We start from the raw sequence: 24,537 nt of genomic DNA on the forward strand, positions 1-24,537 counted from the left end.
GACATTGGTAGAGACAGCAATGGACTTTTAGCTCTTGGGCCTCATGGGACCTGAAAGCCTTACAGCTTTCAATGCCCTAGGCTGCACTTGCCTAACTCTTAGTGCCCTGGGAAAGTTGTCCTGGGCTACAAGACTCCCCATGATTGAGGGTGACAAAAATTTCCTTAAACCAAACCCCATAGGCACTCAAACCCCTCACAGGTCTACCTCGGGTGAAGCAGGTCGAACAGTGTAAGCATGATTTCTTTGCGGATATTCAGCCTGATTTCGGAGAGCTGACATAATTAACTTTTGAAGCATAATTCATTTGCAAGTGGGGGTAATACCTTGTGTGAGAACAGAGTAGCATCCAATTGCTCAAATGTCCTCAGACACGCTGAGGCTGGTTGGCACTGAGACCAACTCCACCGGATGGGTGCATGCCCAACCCCGGGGGACCTCACATGGACTAACAACCCACACGTCTGTGTTGGGTGGCCTGGGGTCACCTTGTCTGCCCAACCAGGCACTGGCTTAGAGCAGCTGGAAGGAACAAAAAGTATCTGAAGTTAAGGAGAGTGCTCGTCAGTGCAAATGATCCAAACCTGCACCTGATGATGAGGGAAAGCAAATGTTAGAAGCTTTCAATAAGGGGTGGGGGGGGGGTGGTGAGTAGAAGGGAGGAGGAGCTACACAGAGGCACGTTGCCCATTGAGGAAAGTGGTAACTTCTCTCCTTGCTCCATTTCCATCCAGGGACTATCACCACGTCAGGAGAACACTACCCAGAAGTATTCCCTAAGTATCCTAGAAGGCCCAGAAGGGTTCTAGAGCTGTTCACACTGCATATGTGTGAGCAGTACCCTCTGGGATTGGATGGAACATAGCCAGTGAGGCCAGAGGTGAGGTCCGTATGACAGCTTCAAAATTGAATGAATTCGCAAATGAATTTCTCTGGAGAGACAGTGAATTCAGTTTCTAGTGGATTGTCACAGGGACCCCGCCCCCCCGCAAGTAAAGGTTCAAAGGGCCGAGAAGAAATCTCAGCCTGTTAAGAGCACAGAACCAAGTTGTATGCCTTAGGCTCCAGAGGCCACAGGTTCAGTCTCCACCAGTCCTGAGAAGTACTTTGGTCTCTCTCCCTCTCCACTTCTTCTCTCACCCATGAAAGAAAAGAAAAAAGTTCAAGAAACACTGTTGACAGTGCTTGGGAATGAACCTCTACCAGAGAAAGTGACAGCCCCGTCCCTCCCTAGTCCGGTCCTCCACACAGGCTACCCACATGAATGTCCAGTTCTGACCCTGGGCTTGAAACTGCAATCCCCAGTGGAAGAAGAGCAAGGCACTCTTGCTGTGAGGCTGGAGCATGAGCCTGAGGAAACGGACTTGAATTAACGGCACCTTGAGAACATTTCTGATGGTGAGCACTGTGCCGTCCAGGAGAGACCTTCTCTGGAAGTCTAGTCTCTGCGGATCCCGAGCCAGATTAAAAGCCGGTCTAGGAAGGTGATAGCTCGGGCTAGCCAACCATCACTGAAAAAAGGAGACAGAGTTGTATTTACTATACAGCAACCTGTCTGACGAGGTTACTGGGATTAGCAAAGACTAGCTTGTGCTGAGTGAAGACCGCTTGTGAATGCTCTAAACTCTGGTTAGCTGCAAGGCAGACCTAGAGATGGCCTTGACAAGATCACTGTGAACGGTTCAGGGTGGTCACCAGTCACACTCCACCTCAACACCTCTGTTCCATCCTACATGCTCATTGAACCCTCAGTTGCTATTTAAAGATGTGCCAATCACTGACCTGCCCTGAATGTGGCTTATGTGCCATCTAATTCTCGACAATAGTTTCCGCACTCTCAGGGATGGAGAAGCAGGCAAGGGCCACTGCTCTGTGGCTGCTACACAGTGAAGGGTAAGTCAGAGCCAGACAGGCTTAGCACTAAAGCCACTCCCAGCCCAAACTGAAGTCTCAGGGGTTTCCAGTCGCATAAATTCAGGAGCACTTCCCTCCCCACCCTGGGTGGAATTCCATGTCTACCATCAGTAACCTTGTCCTTTACCTTTAGGGGCTCGGGCCAAAGCAGAACAATGTTCACTTCCGCAACAGCGGCATCCTAAGAGCCCCTTTGGCTGTTTTCATGATGCTGCCCAATAAAACTGAAAATAATCTGCAGTTCCCAAGTGGGAGCAGCACTGCCCTTTGACTGAAAATGTCTGTGGGCGTTTGAGTAATCCAGTGGCTGGAACACTACTGACATGTCGTAGGTGGGGAGATCAGGGACGCCAGGACTGGTTGCTTTCTGTAGTCCTACACAGGGAAGAATAACCTGCCTGAAAAGTCATCTTATTCTACACAGAGAAATGCAATTGTGATATGAGATCATTGTTTTCCCTCGAAGTAAAACAATGCACAAGCCATACTAGCTCCGTTTTTTTTCTTTTCCCATCCAAAGCCTCTTCCCATTTTAGAGTGTGACACTTGACTCGTCTAGGAATCTGATGGGCCAGTGTCTGCCTTACCTCGACATTTCAGTAGGGATGGCGCACCTGTCATCCAGTAGCATGTCAAAACCATGCAGACTTGCTAGCAAAGAGATGAGACACAGTTAGAAACAGGGCAAGGGGGAACAGAGTGCTACATGGGGCATCACGGAAGGATCTCCATTTTCACATGTGTTGGGCCAGCATTCCCCTTGAGTTGTCCGGGAAGAACCTCAGTGTTTTCCCAAAAAGATTCCTGTCCCCCATTTGTCAAGATAAGTGGCAGACTATTTTGTGGGAACGTGCTGTACCAACCACTTTGAAAATAAAAAGCCCCAGGGGGGCAGGTGGTAGTGGACCTGGTTAAGGTCACACACTACAATGGTACAAGGACAGAGATTCAAGCTCCTGGCTCCCCGCATCCAGGGGAAAAGCTTCACGAGTGGTGAATCAAGGCTGCAGGATATCTCTGTCTTTCTCCCTCTCTTCCTCTCCTTCCATTCTCAATTTTTGTTTTTTTAAAGTGATTTTTTAAAAAATATTTTTTGTTGCCCTTATTGTTTTTTTATTATTGTAGTTATTATTGGTGTCATCATTGTTGGATAGGACAGAGAGAAATGGAGAGAGGAGGGGAAGACAGAGAGAGGAAGAGAAAGACACCTGCAGACCTGCTTCACCGCCTGTGAAGCGACTCCCCTGCAGGTGAGGAGCCAGAGGCTTGAACCAGGATCCCTACCCTGGCCCTTGCACTTGGTGCCACCTGCGCTTAACCCACTGCACTACTGCCCAACTCCCTTAATTTTTGTTTCTATCCAATAATAATTAAAAGATAAAAAGCCCCTAATCTTTTGGGGCAGCTAAAAAAAAAAAAAAAAAGACACACCATCACACGTCGCTGGGATCAGTGTCCTACCAACTAATCAGCTCAGCAATGTCAGGACAGTTGCTCATGGGAGTACAGGAGCATACAGATCATCACGTTCTTTGGGATTCTTCTAGGGCCATTATTATTTGTTTCTATTAAGCATGTGACTCAGCATATGTCAGGTGCTTCCAACAACCCTATTAGATAATGTTACCCAGGCCTATAACACATAGCTAATACATGGCACAGCAAAGGTTTACACCCAAATAGTCTGGATCCAGATTCCATGTTCTCAGTAACTATATTAAGCTGCTTTTAAAAAAGTACAGCGTATAAAGAGCCAGGTGGTGGCACATGTGGTTAAGTGCAAGGGCCCGGGTTTAAGCCCCCGGTCCCCACCTGTAGGGGGAAGCTTCATGAGCGGTGGAGCAGGGCTGCAGGTGTCACTCTCCTTTTCTTTCTACCCCTCCTATTTGAATTTCTCTCTGTCCTATCAAACAAAAATAAAAAGAATACAGTGTACAGCACAAGTTTAAAAATGTTGCACATCTGACTTTTTGTAAGGATTTATTCTGATGATCAGAAGTGCAGTGGATAAGGGGTTGAGCCCTCAAGCATGAGGTCTCTGGTTTGACCACCAACATGGAAAGTTCCAGAGTGATGCTCAGGTTCTTTCATTAACACATACAATTTAAAGAATAAAGAATTTAGGGAGCTGGGCGGTAGTACGGCGGGTTAAGCGCACATAGTACAAAGCGCAAGGGCTGGCGTAAGGATTCTGGTTCAAGCCCCCAGCTCCCTACCTGCAGGGAGTTGCTTTGCAAGCAGTGAAGCAGGTCTGCATCTTTCTCTCCTCCTCTCTGTCTTCCCTCTCCTCTCTCCATTTCTCTCTGTCCTATCCAACAACAATGACATCGATAACAACAATAATAATAACAGTCATAAACAACAAGAGCAACAAAAAGGAAAAATGGCCTCCAGTAGTAGATTCATAGTGTAGGCACCAAGCCCAGCGATAACCCTGGAGGCAAATAAAATAAAAAGAATAAAGAGTTTATTCGGGGTTGGGTGATGGCCAACCTGGTTGAGCATGTTACAATGTGTACGGACTTGGGTTTGAGGCCTCGGTCCCCACCTGCATGGGGAAAGCTTTTCGAATGATGAAGCAGTGTTGCATGCAGGTATCTCTCTCCCTGTCACCTCCTCCCTTCTCAATTTCTGGCTGTCTCTATACAATAAAGATCATTTTAAAACATCTTTTAAAAGAATTTATTCTAAGGAAATATACCCAAGAAAAAATTACCTAAGAAATGAATGTATAGGGTGGGGAAATAATATAATGATTATGCAAAAAAAAAAAAGCTTGTAGTTTCAAATTCCAAGGTTCAATTCCTGGCACCATAATAAGCCAGAGACTGAGCAGTCAGGAGGAGATGGGGAAAAAAGAAAAAAAAATGCTCATGGAACCATCAGAAATTCTTTATATAGCCAATAGTGGAGAAGACTGAGAAGACAGGACACAGGACAGGTTGTATTTATGGAAACTCTTCCTGCCAACACACCCACAACTGCACTTGGACACACTGGAGAAAGGGGGGGGGGATGCAGTAGATGGACATTACACTCTGCACTGGCATCAGACCCCTTGCTAAGGCACACTCACATACGCTGGCTTATTTTAACTCTACATGCCATATAAATACAGGTCAGTTTTACAGAAAAATCATGTGAGTTGAAAACAGATAAAGGAGTGACCAGGTGGTGACACATCTGCTTAAGCACATATATTACAGTGCTCAAGGACCCAGGTTCAAGCCCCTGGTCCCCACTTACAGGGGAAAAGCTTTATGAGTGATCAAACAGATCTGCAGGTGTCTTTCTGGTTCTCTCCCTCCCTCTCTCTCTCTCTCTTTTTTTTTTTTTTTTTTGTCTCCAGGGTTATCGCTGGGGCTTGGTGCCTGCACTAGGAATCCACCGCTTCTGGAGGCCATTTTTTCCATTTTGTTGCCATTTTTGTTATTGCTGTTGTTGGATAGGACAGAGAGAAATAAGATAGAGGAAAGGAGGACAGAAGGGGACAGAAAGACACCTGCAGACTTGCTTCACCCTCACCCCCACACACACACACACAGCAGGTGGGGAGCCAGAGACTTGAACCAGGATCCTCAGACCGGTCCCTGTGCTTCACACCATGTGTGCTTAACCCACTGTGCTAACCCCCAGGTCCACTCTCCCTCTCTTATCTCCCCCTCTTCTCTCAATTTCCTTCTGTTTCTATTCAAAATAAATACAGAAAAAAAAAGATACAGGATCCCCAAGGCAAGAGACTTGGGTACAGAGTTTTCGATTAAGAAAACATGACATTGGGGGTCGGGTGGTAGCACATAGTGCGACGCGCCAGGACTGGTGCAGGGATCCTGCTTCGAGCCCCCAGCTCCCTACCTGCAGGTGGGTGGCTTCACAAGCAGAGGCAGGTCTGCAGGTGTCTCTCTCTCTCTCCCCATCTCTGTTTCCCCTCCTCTCTTAATTTCTCCCTGTCCTATCCAACAATGGAAAAAAGATGGCTACCAGGAGCAGTGGATTCATAGTGCAGGTACTGAGCCCCAGCAATAACCCTAGAGGCAAAACAAACAAACAAAAAAACCCCAAAAACATATCATTTTTGGGCCCAAACCTCTAACAGATTCTGCCCTATACTGTCCCTGGTCATCTCCTTCAGGAACAACATCATAAACCCTCTTGTGGGCCTCTACAGAACCTAGCCCCCAATGTAGAACAACAATGGTAGAAACTGCCCCACTCTTCGAAGGGAGGCTGGGTCTACATACTCTGCCACTCGAGGAAGACTGGTCCTGAAATGAGTAGTTTAGAATGCGCCTAGCTATGGCCATGGCATGTGAGCTCAGACCTACAGGGATGCAGCGGCTATACAGGATCCAGTGCTGAATACGAACAGATGTGGGCCCTGAGTCAGATCAATGGGGTTTACAACTAATGGTATTTATATACTTTTCCTATATTTGGGAGCTACTCTCTGCCCTGATTCAGCTTTCTGATCCTATTCTCAACTCTGACACAACCCTCCCAGATAATACTTTTTTTTTTTTAAGTTTTTTTTAAATATTTTATTTTATTTATTTATTCCCTTTTGTTGCCCTTATTGTTTTATTGTTGTAGTTATTATTATTGTTGTCATTGTTGGATAGGACAGAGAGAAATGGAGAGAGGAGGGGAAGACAGAGAGGAGGAGAGAGAGACACCTGCAAACCTGCTTCACTGCCTGTGAAGCGACTCCCCTGCAGGTGGGGAGCCGGGGTTCAAACCGGGATCCTTATGCCAGTCCTTGTGCTTTGCGCCACCTGCACTTAACCCGCTGCGCTACAGCCCGACTCCCCCAGATAATACTTTAAGCACACTTGCACGTTAGCTGTCCAGCCTAGGCAAAAATTAGTAAAGTCATGGGCCCATTTCACTACATCTAAAATAGACTTCCTAGCTTCTGCCAACATGAAGAGCCCAAATCTCATCTGTTATATTCTCACCTTTAGGTTCCTCATTATTAAACTATCTATACAGGTTTTTCTTTAAAAAAAAATTATTTCCTTTTTGTTGCCCTTGTTTTTATTGTTGTTGATGTCATTGTTGCTGTATAGGACAGAGAGAAATGGAGAGAGATGGGGAAGACAGAGAGAGAGAGAGAGACACCTGCAGACCTGCTTTACCGCCTGTGAAGCGACTCCCCTGCAGGTGGGGAGCTGGGGGCTTGAACCAGGATCCTCATGCCGATCCTTGCACTTTGCGCCACCTGCGCTTAACCCTGTGCTCCCGCCCGACTTCCCTGTTCAGCTTTTTATCTTCATGCTTTTCAGCCACCAATTTGCAGATGCTACCATGACACCAACCTGACTTCCCTAGGCAGATGACCTCACCAATGTGTCCTAGAACCTCACCTCTCCAGAGCCCTGCCCCAGTAGGGAAAGATAGAAACAGCCTGGGAGTATAGATCGACCTGCCCATGTCCAGCGGAGAAGTAATTACAGAAGCCAGACCTCCCACCTTCTGCACCCCATAAAGGTCTTTGGTCCATACTCCCAAAGGGATAAAGAATAGGGAAGCTTTCAATGGAGGGGACAGGATACAGAACTCTGCTGTGGGAACTGTATGGAATTGCACCCCTCTTATCCGACAATCATGTCGATCATTATTACATGACTAAAAAAATAAAAAAGAAAACACATGACTTTCGTTCTTTATGCTAATTTGCTAATTCAGTAAGCTCATAAGGCCTTTTCTCCTTAACTGTTCTCCCATCCTGGCCTCTGAATAAACCACTCTCCACCACTTAAGAGTGCAGGAATTTTCTTGCCACCAGGGTTACCACTGGGGCTCAGTGTATGCAATATGAAGCCACCACTCCAGTAACCTTTTTTCTTTTCTTTTCTTTTTTTTTTTTTTTGCCTCCAGGGTTTTTGCTGGGGCTTGGTGCCAGCACTACAAATCCACTGCTCCTGGTGTCTTTTTTTTTTTTTTTAAACCCATTTTATTGGATAGGTCAGAGAAACTGAGAGGGGAGCAGGAGATAGAGAGGGAGATAGACTCCTGCAGACCTGCTTTGCTGTTTGTGAAGTGTCCCTGCTGCAGGTGGGGAGCCAGAGGCTTGAACTTAAGTCCCTGCTGTGTGTGCTTAACGAGGTATGCCACCACCTGGCTCTAAATCCCACTTAGGGGCAACATGTGCAATGGGAGTTTGGAAAGGGCTAAGGTGGATTGCTCTGGTGAGTGCTTTGAACTATATTTTAGCACAAATCAATGTTCCCTGGGGTTGGGGTGGGGGGCTGGATATACACCTTCATGAAGTAGGCTCCTATGGCCTAGATACCACCTCTACATGATGACCAGGGCATTGAAGCTATAGGTCAACTACACTGCAGGTGGCATCCTGGGTTAGATACGATGACTGTTCTGGCACTGCTCTTATCTTTCACCCAGTACTTATTTTTTTGCTCTCCAGGGTTATCACTGGGGCTTGGTATAGGCATGATGAACCCACTGCTCCTGGAGGCCATTTTTTTTTTCCATTTTACTGGATAGGACAGAGAGAAATTGAGAAAGGATAGGGAGACAGAGAGGGAGAGAAAAAGACACCTGTAGACCTGCTTTGGCTACTTGTGAAGCATCCCCCCTGCAGGTGATGCTGGGGGAGCTGGGGGCTCGAACCCAGATCCTTGAGCTTGATACTATGTACGCTTGTCAGTGTGCACCACCACTGGCCCCTAATTTTTTTTTTTTTCAATTTTATATAGACAGAGAATGAGAGACCACAGCACTGAAGCTTCCTTCCATGCAATGGGGTCTGGGTTTGAACCTGGGTCATGCAACTTGACAGAAAAAACAAACAAACAAACAAAACACAGCACACTATCCAAGCGAGTTATTTTACGGCCCTAGCACCCAGCACTTGAATCCTGACCTTGACAGGTCAAATGAAGAGACAAGTTTCAAAGAACCTGCTCTACATACACCTTATCCTTAGTCTGTAGCATCATGTGAGCTGGTAGGATCTGGGCAGAACTTCATAGCAGGTGGCCCTTTATTTACCCTGTGGGGAAAGGCTCTGTGGACTGAACTATATAGACTCCAAAATTCTCAAGCTGAAATCCCAACTACCAATAATTCCAACTGTGACTATTTGGAAATAAGGCCTTTAAAGAGGTAATTAAATTCAAATGGAATTTTTAATTTTGAATTTAATTTTAATACTGCACTGAAACAAAGATTTATGGGTGTTGGGGTCCTAGTGAACAGTATAGGAAAAAAAGATATGTTGGGGGTGAGAATGCTTTGCGAAGACTCTTTTTTTCTTTATCTTTATTTATTGGATAGAGACAGCCAGAAATGGAGAGGGCAGGAGGAGATAGAGAAACACCTGCAGCCCTGTTTCAACACTCACAAAGCTTTCCCCCTGCAGGTGTGCAGGCCGGGTGTTTGAACCTGGGTCCTTGCACAGTGTAACATGCGCTCAACCAGGTGCGCCACTGCCCAGTTATGACTTTTTTTTTTTTTTTAATGATTTAATAATGATCGACAAGAGGGGTACAATTCCATATACTCCCCACCACCAGAGTTCCATATCCTACCCCCTGCACTGGAAGGTTCCCTATTCTTTACCCCTCTGGGAGCATGGACCAAAGATCTTTATGGTTTTATGGGAGATGAGAAACTACCCATGTGTCAAGAAATGTATTGTAAACCACTCCTATAAAAGTAAATAAATGTGCATTTCAATCAGAAAAACAAACACATCTCAAGTTAGAAAAAAAAATAGCATATATGTATTGCAACACAATAATTTTAAGACAACCCACTTTTTTTGCCTCTAGTGTTATTGCTGGGGCTTGGTGCAGGTACCACCAATCCACTGCTCCTATAGGCCATTTTTTTCTTGCCTTTGTTGTTGTTATTGGATAGGACAGAAATGGAGAGAGGAGGGGAAGACAGGGGGCGAGAAAGACACCTGCAGACCTGCTTCACTGCTTGTGAAGTGACACCCCTTGCAGGTGGGGAGCCGGGGGCTTGAACACTGATCCTTAGGCTTCGCGAGATGTGCGCTTAACCTGCTGCACTACCACCCAGCCCCCAGACAACCCACTTTTTAAAAGGGATGCAAATCAAATATTTGGAAAAAAAAAGAGGTGATTAAGTTAAAATGAGACCATAGGATGGAACCTAATCCACTGACTGGGGTCATAGAAAAAAGGAGCTATGGGGGCGGAAAAAAGGAGCTATGGAGGGGTCGTGGTGCACCTGATTAAGCGCTCCCATTGCAGTACACAAAGACTCGGGTTCAAGCTCCTGGTCCCCACCTGAAGAGGGAAAGCTTCACTAGTGAAGCAGGGCTGCAGGTGTGTCTCTGTCTCTTTTTCTACCTATCTCCGTCTCCCCTCTCAATTTCCAATAATAAATAAAAGATTTAAAAAAAAATCTTTAAAAAAGGGAGCCGGGTGGTGGCCTAGCGGGTTAAGCGCACATGGCGCGAAGCCAAGGTCTGGTGTAAGGATCCCAGTTCGAGCCCCCAGCTCCCCACCTCTAGGGGAGTCGCTTCACAAGTGGTAAAGTAGGTCTGCAGGTGTCTATCTTTCTCTCCCCCTCTCTGTCTTCCCCTCCTCTCTCCATTTCTCCCTGTCCTATCCAACAACAACAATAATAACCACAACAAAGATGGTAACGAGACAAAAGGGAAAAAAAAAATCTTAAAAAAAAAAAGGAGCTATGGGTCGGTGAGAGCTCACCTGGTAGCTCACCTGCATTGCCATGCACCTAACAGGTTCAAGTCCCAGGATATGGGCAGAACATATGAGTATTCCAGCACTGGGGGATTGTATCTTTCCCTCCCTCTCCCCACCTATCTTAAAAAAAAAAGTTGAGGGGAATGTTGCCCCAAAGTGGTGAAGCCTGTGTGAAGGAAAAAAAAAAGTTGTATAAGAGATAACCTTTAAAATAAAAAATAAATAAAGAGTACTGGCAAAAAACAGAAGGGGCAGTGCTTTTAAGAGGCTATCAATTAAGAAGGGACTGCACAGATAGATACTCAAGGAAGTTAAGACAGAACAGCCTACAGATAAAAAATAGGGCTGTATATACTGTTTATAAGTCAATCCATGAGTATCCACTCTTAGTAAACCAAATGAGGAGTCTTCAGAGATTTCAAGCTTTTATATATAACCACTATGCTCATCTCGCTTTTGAGGCATGTGGCCACTATGCCCATCTCAAAATTAAATAACAGCTCATAACAAAACAAAGAAAAGAAAAAAACAAAAACAAAAAAACCAGAAAGGAGTACAAGCAGAGAAATACTAGGTATGGAGAGGAAAAGCGATGTGGGGGCACAGCAAGGCAAGGAGAGACATCCAAGGAAACCGACCACACTAACACCTTGATAGCGGACTTCCTGCCTCCAGAACTGTAAGATCATTTCTTTTGAGTTGGCTAGATGATAGCATTTTACTAAAGCAACCCTGGCAAATTAATACAGGTGACATGCACTTTGCCATTTCAATCACTGCCAGCTGTAATTACAAATGGTCAGCAACCGAATACAATAAGCCAAGTTTGGTTAATACTTTTAATTGCATGGTTATAATTATACAACTTCCCACTAGTCAATATTTTGTATAAAACCAGTCACAATACACAAGATTTGCAAATGCAACAACATATGTATCAAACTACATAGATATGCAAAGTTTACAGGCCATTGTTGAAGCTTTATCTTAAAAATACTTTCAAGAAAATAAACATCCAGTCAACCAGTTCTCTGAGCTTTATAAAATGATTAGAAATATACATTTCAATAAAAAATTGGGACAACAGATCAAGTACTGATTAATCAGTTACATTTTTAAAACTTTTCATAATCTGTACATGAGTGCAGGTTAGATAAAAGTTTGCAGTTAATATAAAACTATAATACTATAATCAGGTGAACAAGTCTTTTGACTGTTAATTCTACTGGGCAACTAAGGAGGTCATTTCCTACACAGTATAGATAATGGTCCAGTCTTTTAAACACATTTATAGTATTTCCTCTTGGCAGCATGGAGAATACTCAGATCTGGGAGACACAGAAGAACAGGAATTAGCTTCACCAAGACAGCCTCAGTGAAAAAATTAACTGTGAATGAACTAAAGTGTTTATAACTTTTTTTTGGATGAACATTGCTTTCTAGAATATAATTCACTTTTTTCTTTTTTAAATGTACGAGAAGTGGCTAAGCTAAATTTAAAACAACTGGTATAGCAGAGTACCTTGCTCATTGGTCATGAATGGTGAAGCAAAGGGAAGGCTCCAGGGACTACTGGCAGGAGCCCCCCAGTGCAACTGCTGGTCCCCACCACACACTCACTGGACATCTAGCTCCAAGTGCAAACATTTTGCCCCGTGAAACACCAGAAAACTCCTCTGAAATGTGTTTGGGCCAAGAAAAGAGGTAGAAACTACCCTTGTGAGGGCTAGGGCAGGGAGAAGAGTGAGCGTTAGGTTAAGAGAATCAAGTTCTGAGCAGAAAAATTCCAGACTCCAAAGAGTAGCCTGTTGCTAGGAAGCAGCTCTACTTGACTGGTGGCCTATCACCAGTGAGGCAGCTGCTCAGGGACAGACTCTCTCTTGCCACCAGGTAAGAGAGATTCCATTTTCCCTTTCGAATCATAAAACAGAAGACTGTACTCCCTGGTACCCAGTTTTGCAGACACTCTTCCTCTGGACTGACCCTGATCCTTCATCATTTGCCTCCAAAAGCTTCAAGGGCACTCTAACAATCTTCCTAACATTTGTCATTTTAATTTGAGTGGAAATTATCTTGGTATACTTTCAATGTTCATTAAGGCTCTTAAGATAATAGACACTCTCCATCTCATATACCCCGCTTCATATTCTATAATGAAGACTCCCAGGTTAGACTCAGAGAAGATTCTGGGTGTGGGGTGTGTGTGGGAGGGGGAAGGTCCACATTTATTCATAGCAGGAAGAACTTTCTATCAACCAGACCCAGAAACTTAAGTTAAAAACAGTGTGCTGTGCAATGCATCTGAAACATTAGCCTGAGTCCTACTTGTGTTCCAAGAAATGTCACTTTATCAAATCTTCAGTTCCCTTTGACAAAGGAATTCAGTGAGTGAACCTGCTAACAGGGGGGGGAAAAGTGTTTATGGAAAGAGCCACAGTGATAGCAATTTTAGCTGGAAATAATCAGCCAACAAGAAAAGGCAATTTGGAAAAGAAAAAATTGGTGGGGTTAACATTGAAAGCCAACTTTTTCACTCTTGGTCAAGACCAAGTTGCTTATGTGACACATGAAAAAGAGACAACATGTGTAATCATTTGGATATAGGACAAAGTCAAATCAAGAATGGTTCAGATGGAAGTTTTCAGAACTACCTGGATTCTTAATGTAGGAGATAGCCTTTAAAAATGTAAGGGGAGAAGAGTTGCCCTGAGAAGTCAACGTTTTATGCCTGGGTACAATCTGAACATTCAGTATTGTTTCCCAGCACAACACAGAAAAATGGAATGTTTCTCCTCTTACCCAAAGCTTACTGAAGAGCCCTCTTCCCTCAGACAAGAAGATTTTAGTTTCTGTTTGCTTCCAAGGATGAAAAAACACTGATATTTTCTGAGTCTCCACTATTTAAAAGCTGGTGTGACTCAACTCTCATTGGGCCTAGAGGGAAGGCCTGCCTGGCCATCTCCCCTCAGATTCCGTCAACCTTATAATTCACTCCACGACAACAAATTCCAAAATGGAGTTAGGGCCTTCCAAATAACTCTTTGCACTAACTGATTTCTTATTCTTCACAATTTTGTTGAAAGGCAGTGTTTTAAAAATAGAACTACCTACAGTCCTTTTTTTTTTTTTTTTGTGGGGGGAGAAGTAATGTGAAGTCATTTGCTTAATATTCTATTGTCCTTCCATATTATACCCTTCCACCCTCCACGCTAGGTTAGGTGAACATTAGTTAACAATAATTAATATAGGCATTTCTTTTATTATTATTATTATATATTTTCCTTTTTTAAATATTTATTTATTTATTCCCTTTTGTTGCCCTTGTTGGATAGGACAGAGAGAAATGGAGAGAAGAGGGGAAGATAGAGAGACACCTGCAGACCTGCTTCACCGCTTGTGAAGCGACTCCCCTGCAGGTGGGGAGCCGGGGGCTTGAACCGGGATCCTTATGCCGGTCCTTGCACTTTGCGCCATGTGCGCTTAATCCGCTGCACTACTGCCTGACTCCCAATATAGCCATTTCTTACTATAAAAGTTAAGGATATTGCGAAATATTCTTTTATTTGGGGCCCCATTTCTTTCCTTAGCAGCAAATAAACTTTTTTGTGTGTGGTTGTTTTATATCATAGACTCTGCTGTGTTTCAGTAGGGTTAAAGGGAGAAGGCACTCTACAAAGTTACTAGTCATAGTCCCTAACCCAAAGGCAACAGTGAGATTTTTTATTTACAAACAACTAAAATTCAGATGTGTAAATAACTGTCACACACACAAAAAATCAAACTGTGTGTAAATGATATTATGCCGATCACAAAAGAACAGTAAAATCCACAATACTACATGGAAACAATGGATAAAGTAGTAACTCTTTCTTAAAACAAACAAGAAGAGTCACCATTATTTGGATTCACTGTCTACAAGGAAAAACACCAACAGTGTTTTTCCACCATGTATGGAAAGAAATACGATTTTAATTTGCATGGCTGGGGAACCAAACTAACTGTAGGTAGTCTTGAGTCAGTTAAATGACATAAAAGGGTCTTGGCAATCTTCTAACTCTGAAATCTGTTTGTCTTCCTGAGTCTTCTAAAGTCACCATTAATATTCTCTTGCTAGTTTTAGGTTATCAAAGTACCACTTCATATCATAACATTCTACAGTCTTTGTTTTTTAAGTTTTCACAGATTCTTGTTAATAATGCACTCTTTGGTGGAAGCAGCCTGGGTACTTGACAGAGGTTCACACTAGAACAGTATTACAAACATTAACACGAAGATGATTAAACCAAATAGCATCACATTGTGGAAAGTACTATTTTAGTCAGACTTATTTTACCTTTATAAATTTTGACACAGGGTGAACAGAAAACAAATACATAAAAGGCCTCCATCAGATCCTCAATTCTTCTGAAGGCCAGCAGCTACAATGATTGCCATCACAGGCTCACACATGTACCACACGGACTATTTTAACGCTCTCGATAACCAAGGACTTCCGTATTTACACCTGAGACTAAATTTACAACAGCTTCTTTGTAAATTTAGACATTTCTACAAAGGGGAGCTGGGCCTTCTTCAAGTCATTCACTCGCACCCACATTAAATGCAATTACTGAAACTCCAATGGACATTTTCTTCATTGAATAAACTTCTTAGGTGGAAAAGCAGCTAAGGCTTTTTTGTTTGTTTGTATCCAAAAAAAATTGTGCTAGTAAGTCCTGTTGTAGTTTTCTGCTCCTAGGATCTTCCTTCAATTCTGGTGACGGGTTTCTACTTAACGTAAGACAGTTTTAGTCCTTGAAATGGCGGGACTACAGAAGAGGGGGAAAAAGAAAAAAATGATTTTTACCAGGAAGGTTTGAAGTATCCCATAAGAAGTTATTAAAGACAAGGAAGGCAACATAGTAAAAAATATTGACATGCTAAGTGTAGACTTTGCATAATGTTTTAATGACAAATACTTTGGAAAAGACGGTACAATATCAACCATAAAGTAAAGACAAACAGGAGAGAAAGGCAGAGCAGAAAAAGGTTCAGTTCTGCAAAAAAATGGAAAAAAAGAGAAAAACTACAGGAAAACTTTTTTTTTGTTTTTGCAAAAAGAAGACAGAAGCAGCAGAGCAATGAGAGTACCATAAAGCCACTAAGGGCATTTGTTGTAAAGCATTCCTTTTCTTTCTTTCCCTCTGAGGAATCAGGCTGTGGAAAAAGTGGAAAGAATGAAAAGATAAAGAAATGTTACTTATTTTCAAAGCCAGAATTCAATCACAGAAAAAGCTCTTGGCACCTCAAGCAGTTTCCAGGTTGGCAAAGTGCAGACCCCCGGTCTGCCCCCCACCCCCACCCCATGCACAGTGGCAAGGGGCCTTGCTCCAGATCCACTCCTGACAGACATAGGAAGGAACGGTTAAGAAGGACCCTTTTCTGTTATAAGAGACCCTGACGGGTATTCACTCTCCTTCTCCAAATTTATTATACTGTACTTTCAACTAACTAGCAACTTTCAGAGAAAAGACAATTTCTGAGATGACCTTACTTGGGACAGTGACAATACCCTATCAGAGCAGCTGATCAAAATCGATCGTTTAGTTTTCAGAGTCCGACAGAGCACTGAGTTTAAAGGTTCAGGTTAGATGGTGGAGCCAAGTGGGAAAAAATCTAGAATTTCAAAGGGAGATTAGCAGTTTAAAAGATCAGGAGATAACCCAATATATTTTTTAAAAAATGATTTCTAGACAAAACATTCTGGAAATCCTATGCTGACATACTTCTGGAAATGATGGTCATAACAACAACAACAACAACAACAACAACAACAGAAATTAAAAGTCCAGCTGTTGGGACATAACCAAGAAGTGAGACTCTTAACAGTCAAGAAGCAGTGACAGAGATGATGATGGCAAAAGTCATAAATGAGGAAAAAGAAATCTTAACTGTGGCTGCTCCCAACTGAAGGGTGAGTGAAGAGATTCATCATTTCAGAGGCCAAGAAAAAAGCCCAAACATTTATCTCCTGCCACAACATAAATGATTAGCTATAAAATACCCACAAAGAAATGAATATTCAGCAGGTTGAACAGCTGGATGGATCCCCAATGACAGAAGCTGAAACAAAGTGTGTACATGACATATATATATTCTTAGAAAATGGATGAAGCTATAATTTAAAGAAAAGCTACCCCAAAGAAAAAGCCCAAGTCTAAGCAAACATGCACTTTATGAGTGAAATGTATCAAGACATCAACTGAATGGAATTTTATCACATTAGATGGCTGCAAGTCTCAATCTAATTAGATCAATTCTAGCTAGCCAAAACTTCACTGGATTTATTAATTCTTCAAAGAGAAACATTAAAATGGGCTCGAACCAATAATAGGATCTATAGCTCTACTAGGAAGTGGGAGGCAGAGAAACTTATTAGCTTTATTTTTAGAAGCCAAGATAGGGTACAGGAAAGTGCCGCCACATACAACTTCAGCACTGAAGGTTAGGACACCCCATTTTGTCACCAGACACACAACATGTCCCTAGGCTGAATGGAGCTTGTCACATCACACATGATTCCTTGTGTCTCCTGGGAGTTAACAAAAATAGGAGGAAAGAATTGCCTGCTATGGGAGGGAGAAACATAATAGAACTTCTTCTAAACAATGAATAGAACTTACGATAAATCTCATATATTTTGTCTTCAAATAACTGATCCTTTAATGTGTTTCTGGATAATTTCTACAAAGTTGTAGTAGAACCTCTCAGTAAACTGCCAAAGGAGGGAAAAATCAGAAGAGCCAAAATGTAGGAAAGTGAGCATGGGTGAGATCTTCAGTCAGGAGCCTTTTAGAATAGAATATAGAATTGTAAGATCAAGTTCCTATGGCATGAGAGAGATGATGATGACGACTGAACATTAACCTGCAAAAGAGAAGGTCTAACAGTATACTCAAAGGATATTTTACAAACTTTGTTGTGTTCTGCAATTTAAAGTTTTTCTACTGCATATTTTTAAATTACTCAATAATTATTTTCCCTTTGGTTGCCCTTGTTTTATTGTTGTCACTGATGTCGTCGTTGTTGGATAGGACAGAGAGCAATGGAGAGAGGAGGGGAAGACAGAGAGAGGGAGAGAAAGATAGACACCTGTAGACCTGCTTCACCGCCTGTGAAGTGACCCCCCCCCCCCACCGCAGGTGGGGAGCTGGGGGCTCGAACCGGGATCCTTACGCCGGTCCTTGCGCTTTGCGCCACTGCACTACTGCTCGATCACCCTCAATAATTTTATATTATGTATAAATGTTAACTACCTCATTATACTCCAACTGAAAATGAATGTTATTCAGAAGGACAAATGCTATGGAGCTTGTCTGCCTTGATTTCCATTGTTTTGTAGAAGTAGGGAGGGAACTTGCATGTTACTGCAACTGGCTCACAGTGTGTGAAGTTAAGTACCATCCAGAGCGTCCTCGGTTTGCCACCCGCCACCCCAATGTAAAGAGACACTGCATAGAGGGTGGTAGTCAATTTCATTGTGAAAACAACCAGTTTCAACACTCACTCTTTTACTTCTTTGCCCCTTTTTATCTCTAAGAGCCCTATTGGAATTTAAAAGATCTGTTGGTGTTTAGCACTATCCAAAATGCCTGGAAACTGCTTTGGGCCATTTCAATATTAGTTCATTTATTCAGTTTGAACTCTATCTCACACCCCTGAAGGCATCTGATCCAGGGACCTTAGGCAGGCATTCATTGCCATCAGGAAGCACCTCTGCTGAGAAGTACAAGCTTAGATCACTTAACAAGACCTAGACAGAAAAACCACCCATACATAGTCCATCCCACAAAGGAACATGGTGTCTGGGTATATGCAGTTCCACCTCCTGGATTCTATTCTCTGAAACCTGAAGAGCTCAATCTAGAAAAGCAAACAGCAGAATTAAATGTGGAAGAAAGACTTGACTGTAATAGAAACCCAAGCAATTATACCAGAAAGTAGCATATCCATTTGAAACATGTCTAAATTGATATACCAACTGTAGGTATCTATTGATATTTTCAATAATTTAATTCACTTCCCTGCTCCCATTTACTGAGAAAAGTTTAAAGAAAATGATTTAAAAAAAAAACAACAACTCTACTGTCCTACAATATACAAAGTATAATATACAAAGTATATTGTCCAGTTACAGAACTAGAGTATTAACTTTATACATTTTAGATGTGGATCTTTTTTTTTAAAAAAAAACTTAATTAAATTAAATTAATTGACTGATTTACCTCCAGGGGTACTGCTGGGGTTCGGTGCTTGCACTAGGAATCCACTGCTCGTGGAGGCCATTTTGTTGCCCTTGTTGTTTTTGTTATTGCTATTGTTGTCACATAGGACAGAGAGAAATCGAGAGAGGAGGGGAAAGCAGAGAGTGGGAGAGAAAGACACCTGCAGACCTGCTTCACCACTTGTGAAGTGACCCAGCCCCTGCAGGTGGGGAGCCCGGGGCTTGAACCAGGATCATGGTGCCAGTCTCTGTGTAACCCCCCTGCACTACCACCTGGCCCGGAGTGTATCTTTTTATTGTTGCTTCATGAGCATTCTATCCAGCTCATGACATTTTCATTAAAAATATGACTCAAAGGGGCCAGGTGGTGATGCTTCCCGTTGAGCACACGTTACTATGTGCAAGCAGCTGGATCTAAGTCCCAGGTCCTCACCTGCAGGGGGGGGAGTTTCACAAGCGGGGAAGCAGTACACAGGTGTCTCTCTTTCTCTAATCCTCTCTACCAATCTCTCCTCTCTCAATTTCTGTCTGTTCTATCAAATAAAAAGGGAAAGAAAAAAGGGGGAGGGATGGCTACTAGAAGCAGTGGATTTGTTGTACAGGCACTGAGCCCCAGAGATAACCCTGGTGTCAACACAAAATTAATGATTAATATCTATTAGGCCTAAATGAACACCTTTTTTTTTTTTTAAGGACAGAGAGAAATGGAGAGAGATGGGGAAGACAGAGGAGAGAAAGACAGACACCTGCAGACCTGCTTCACCACTTGTGAAGCGACTCCCCTGCTAGTGGGGAGCCAGGGGCTTGAACCAGGATCCTTATGCCGATCCTTGTGCTTTGCACCACCTGCACTTAACCCGCTGTGCTATCGCCAACTCCCAAATCAACAACTTTTAAATCCATTTCCTTTTTCTCACTGTTACAGCATTCTGAAGATATGTATAGTGTATCTTAATCTGACATGGTCAGTATTTCTTTAACATTCTTCAGAAGTGGAATTAAATAAAAAAGAGGATAAGTCTGTGATACTTTTCTAATGAAATGCTGAAATGATAAAAAATCATTAGTCAATGCCCAGTTTTCAGATGCTTTGTACATGCGTTCCACTCTCATGAAGGTGAAAGTATACAAAAGAATCAACAAAGGTAAAACATGGAAGAACTAAAAATTCGGTTAGAAAAACAAAACAGAGCTCTCTGATGGGTCTGGAAGTACCCTCTGAGAAGACTATTTATTTATTTATTTATTTATTTAATTCTACTTCTGAAGAATATTAAAGAAATACTGACCATGTCAGATTTAGGTACACTAGACACGTCTTCAGAATGCTGTAGCAGCGAGAAAAAGGAAATGGATTTAAAAGTTGTTGATTCCAGGTGTCTTTGGGTTGCTTGTAGTAGATACTCAGTCAGACAATGTGCCCTGAGCATAGGACCCAATGATCTGGGCCGCATGGGTCACCAACACTAGGTATAGACACATGAAAGGGTGTCTACAGAGGTCAGGTGGTGGTGCACCTGGCTAAATACGCACCTTACAGTGCACAAGGACTGGGGTTCAAGTCCCTGGTCCCCACCTGCAGGGACAAAGCTTCACGAGTGGTGAAACAGTGCTACAGGTGTCTCTCTGTCTCTTTCCTTCTCTCTATCTCCCACTCCCCTCTCAATTTCTCTGTCTCTGTGCAATAATAAAAATAAATAAATGAAATACATTCCATTTCTAAGAGGGTAGTAAGTGGCTTAAAGATGGACCATGTACCTTCTGTTCATGGTGAACATCCAAAGGCAACGGTAAGCAATGTATCTGGGGGTCACAGAGCATGTCTCTTGGCAAAAGGATGTTAGTAAAGAAGGAAGTGAATGATTCTAGGCTCAGAATACAAAAATGAGTACCCTTGTGTATGGACTATGGCCAAGAGGATAGTCCTTAGGTTAAAAAAAAGATACCAAGCTGATTACAGCTCTCCTATTTCCATCACTTATTTGTAGTTGAATTTTCCAGTGATTGTGCTATATCTGATACAAATACAGAAAAGACTTCCTTCATGACTTGACAGAGCCTTGGAAATTCATAATTTAAGAACTTCTAAATATAATATGCTCACATTTTCCTGTGCAGAGAACCACCTCCGAAAACCAAAACAATATATTACAACAGTCCATATTTTCTCAGATGATAAAATAGTCGGACACATTTGATTCTGGGACTCTGCTTTCTCCTATCTTCATTTTGGTCTCCAGAACAGAAAACTGGGAAACCCATGCTTGCAACTTTTCAGATGAGTAGGATTCTTTTCTCACCTTTTTAAACTGCTTTTTCTTGAAGCAGATCTGGTGGTTCTTTTAGTAATGCCTGCACTGCCAGAAATGTTAGGTTCAGATGTTTTACAGCTCTGAACACTGGACTGAAGAATAACTCTGAAAATAGTTGGAAAAAATAAAGATTATATTTGCTGAAACAGTTTTCAAACATTTGACAGAGCAAGGCATTTTTGCACTCTTGTGCAAATTCTTCTATTGAGAAACAGCAGGATTTTTTCCATCCACACATTTGCTAGAAACACCCGAAACATATTTGATATCAAGGTCTTTTGAAAAGAAGCATCATTTCCTAGTGCAGGTTACACAAAGATAACCATAGTGCTTTACTTTCAAAAAATGAAAACCTGGTAGTTTAAACAGTTTCCATACCAAGGAAATCAGTCCGTAAAACAAAATCTTTGTGGCCCAAAGTAAAAGCAAATTGTTAGAACTTTAGTTATAAAAACAAGGAATCATTTATTTAAAAAAACAAAACAAACAACCAAACCCAAGTCTAAAGAGTATAAATATGCAATATATTCACTCTTCAGAGATGAAAGTAGATAATACCAAACCAATAGCAATCTCACATAGCAATTCAACACTTAAAAAACATTTTCAAGCAAAGTTGAGTTTGTCTGGATCATAACTACTCACTCTTTTAATTTCAGTAATATGAAACCATTAAAATTTTGTGAAACTTGCATTAAATTTCAAAAATACTCAAGGAACTGATGCTTATGGGATTCAATGGTCTAGGAGACAAATTTATGAGCCAAAGAGAACACAATCAGATAAGCCCTACACAGAACACATCTGGCTCATAAGAAGGCACTACTTTAACTCATCATTGACTGGGCATGGTGAAAACAACATAAAATTTCTAGTGCAACTCAAGAAACATGACTCAACCACTGAACTGGGCACCCAGATATATTTATAAATACAATCAACTTTTAGTTGCATGTAAGAAAAAATAAAACAAACAAAAAAAAAAACCACTGACTTAAAACAGTTTCCTTGGTGTATTGCACCAAAGGAAAAACACTAAGGGTTGGGGGAGAGGGTTCAGGAACTGGAACATGATGGCAGAGGAGGACCGAATGGGGGTTGTACCATTATGTGGAAAACTGGGAAATGTTACACATGTATAAACAACTGTATTTTACTGTCGATTGTAAACCATTAATACCCCAATAAGGAAATTTAAAAAGTTTCCTTATCCTAGAACACATAGATGAGACAGCTGACAAGACCATATAAGAACCCAACTCAAACTAAAAAACTATTATCATTATAACTAAATTAGTGGCTCTATTTTTTTTCTGCCCATGTTATTGACATGTTTGCTTAAAAAAAAAAAAAGTAAGGTTCTTAAAGATGTAATAAAGATTTGTAGGTTTCTACAATCTAGTGTCCTCAAGCTACATTATATACAACATTTAGTAAAACTGTCATATGCCCCTAAGTCCTAATAGATGGTAATGTACTGGATACAAGTCTGGAGTTCTTGGAGACCAATGGGTTTAAAGTACCAGGTGGGGAGAGAACGGTAGCTCCTATCCTTTCATTTCACGTTATGCAGCATTTCTGAAAGTCTTAGGAAGAAACCACCTTCAATCTCAATGGATAAACAAACCTTTGCTGGATTCAGGATTTTTTTTTTAAAGGTATCCTTTTTAAAATTTTTATTTATACATGTTGTATAGAGACAGTCAGAAATTGAGAGGGAAGGGGGTGATAGGGGAGGAAGAGAAATGGACACCTGCAGCACTGCTTCACCACTTGTGAAGCTTTCCCCCTGCGGGTGGGGACCAGGGGCTTGAACCTGGGTCCTTGAGCACTGTAACATGTGCGCTCAACTAGGTGCACCACCGGCCACCACCTGGCCTCCAATTCAGGACTTCTTATGGGTTTTTATTACCTTAAATGTTCAACATTCTAGCAAAGCAGAAAAATCTACACGGACATAGTTGTATGGTCAACAGCAGTACCAAACACCCTGGCATATAAATGCTACATCTCAAATTAAGGATCTTCAAGTTCTTTCTAATAGTATAAAGTGAAGGAGTAAGATGTAGTTTCTGCTGAGGATATGAATGTATGGTTTTTCATAAAGGAAAAAAACAAATGCAAACCATGAATGCTTATACTGCTATTTCTGAAGGCTAGCCCAGAGTTTGGTGTAGACATTGTTGTCAATGGCTATCTCACCCACTCAGCAAGGCTTTGGTACTTAACTTCTCTTACGGAAAAAGAGAAAATGAAATTCCTGCTGTTGGCTTTATTTAAAACAAAGCAAAAAAGAAGGAAGAAATAAAGAAAGAAAGAGAAAAAAAAAAAAAAAAAAAAACACCATGCCTAGTTTTCAGCTGATTTCAGCTGAAGTCACTTATGGCCCAAAGCATAGACAACTGTGATCAAATTAATGGGGTTTACAGTTAACAATATCTGTTTACTTTCCCCATAATTGGGAGCTACTCTCTTCCCTGATGCAGCTTTCTAGTCCTATTTACAACTCTGACACCATGTCCCCAGATAATACCTTTGGCCCACCTGCATGTTAATTGTCGAGTTCAGGCATAAATTAGTAAAGTCATGGGCCCCTTGGAATAAATCTAAAATAGACTTAGTAGCTTTTTCCAAAACGGAGACCCAAGTCTCATTTGCTATCGTCTTACCTTTAAATTTCTGATTATTAAATGATTTGTTCTGCTTTATATCTTAATACTTTTTCAGCCACCAAGTTGCAGATACTACCATGATGCCAACCTGACTTCACTGGACAGATGACCTCATCGACGTGTTCTGGAGCCCCACCTCTCCAGAGGCCTGCCCCACTAGGGAAAGAGAGAGACAGGCTGGGAGTATGGATCAACCTGCCAATGCCCATGTTCAGTGGGGAAGCAATTACAGAAGCCAGACCTTCCACCTTCTGCACCCCATAATGACCCTGGGTCCATACTCCCAGAGGGTTAAAGAATAGGAAAGCTTTCAAGGGAGGGGATGGGATATGGAGTTCTGGTGGTGGGAATGGTGTGGAATTATACCTCTCTTACCCTTTAGTCTTGTTGATCATTATTAAATAAATAAAAATAAATAAAAGTTTTAAAAAACACACCTACTTTTCAACTGATCTGAGGTCACTTATGGCCCAAAGCATAGACAATTGTGCAGTAAAATCATTAATACTACTTAGAACATTTAAGTATTGTTTAACTATTAATTGAATTTTAAATATTACTCACAAAAGACTGGGGGTGGGGAAATCAGCCTGTTGGGGCACTTGTACACATTAGATCCTAGAGGCCATGGGTTTAATCTTTTATGACAGAGATGAGCAGGACTCTGGTCCTCTCAC

General features: G+C 42.0%; 1 protein-coding gene across 19 annotated transcripts in view; it reads right to left on the minus strand.

The window, feature by feature from the left end:
• Positions 1-1,138: 1,138 nt before the first annotated feature.
• CDC14B (cell division cycle 14B) overlaps positions 1,139-24,537 on the minus strand; it is a 116,778-nt gene continuing 93,379 nt past the window's right edge. For 5 of the 19 annotated variants that reach the window (XM_060200478.1, XM_060200492.1, XM_060200491.1 and 2 more), the window contains exons 13-14: positions 21,177-21,293; positions 15,540-15,809 (exon numbers count right to left, since the gene is read on the minus strand). In XM_060200478.1, coding sequence (XP_060056461.1) covers positions 15,644-15,809; positions 21,177-21,293 — 283 coding nt within the window. In that variant the 3' untranslated portion in view covers positions 15,540-15,643. Of the gene's footprint in view, positions 1,512-11,434; positions 15,422-15,539; positions 15,810-17,790; positions 18,516-21,176; positions 21,294-24,537 lie in introns of those variants that run through there. The other 14 variants (XM_060200493.1, XM_060200484.1, XM_060200494.1 and 11 more) reach the window with 10 other exon arrangements.

This window comes from Erinaceus europaeus, chromosome 10 (assembly GCF_950295315.1).
Source record: "Erinaceus europaeus chromosome 10, mEriEur2.1, whole genome shotgun sequence".
NCBI classification, from domain to species: Eukaryota; Metazoa; Chordata; class Mammalia; order Eulipotyphla; family Erinaceidae; genus Erinaceus; species Erinaceus europaeus.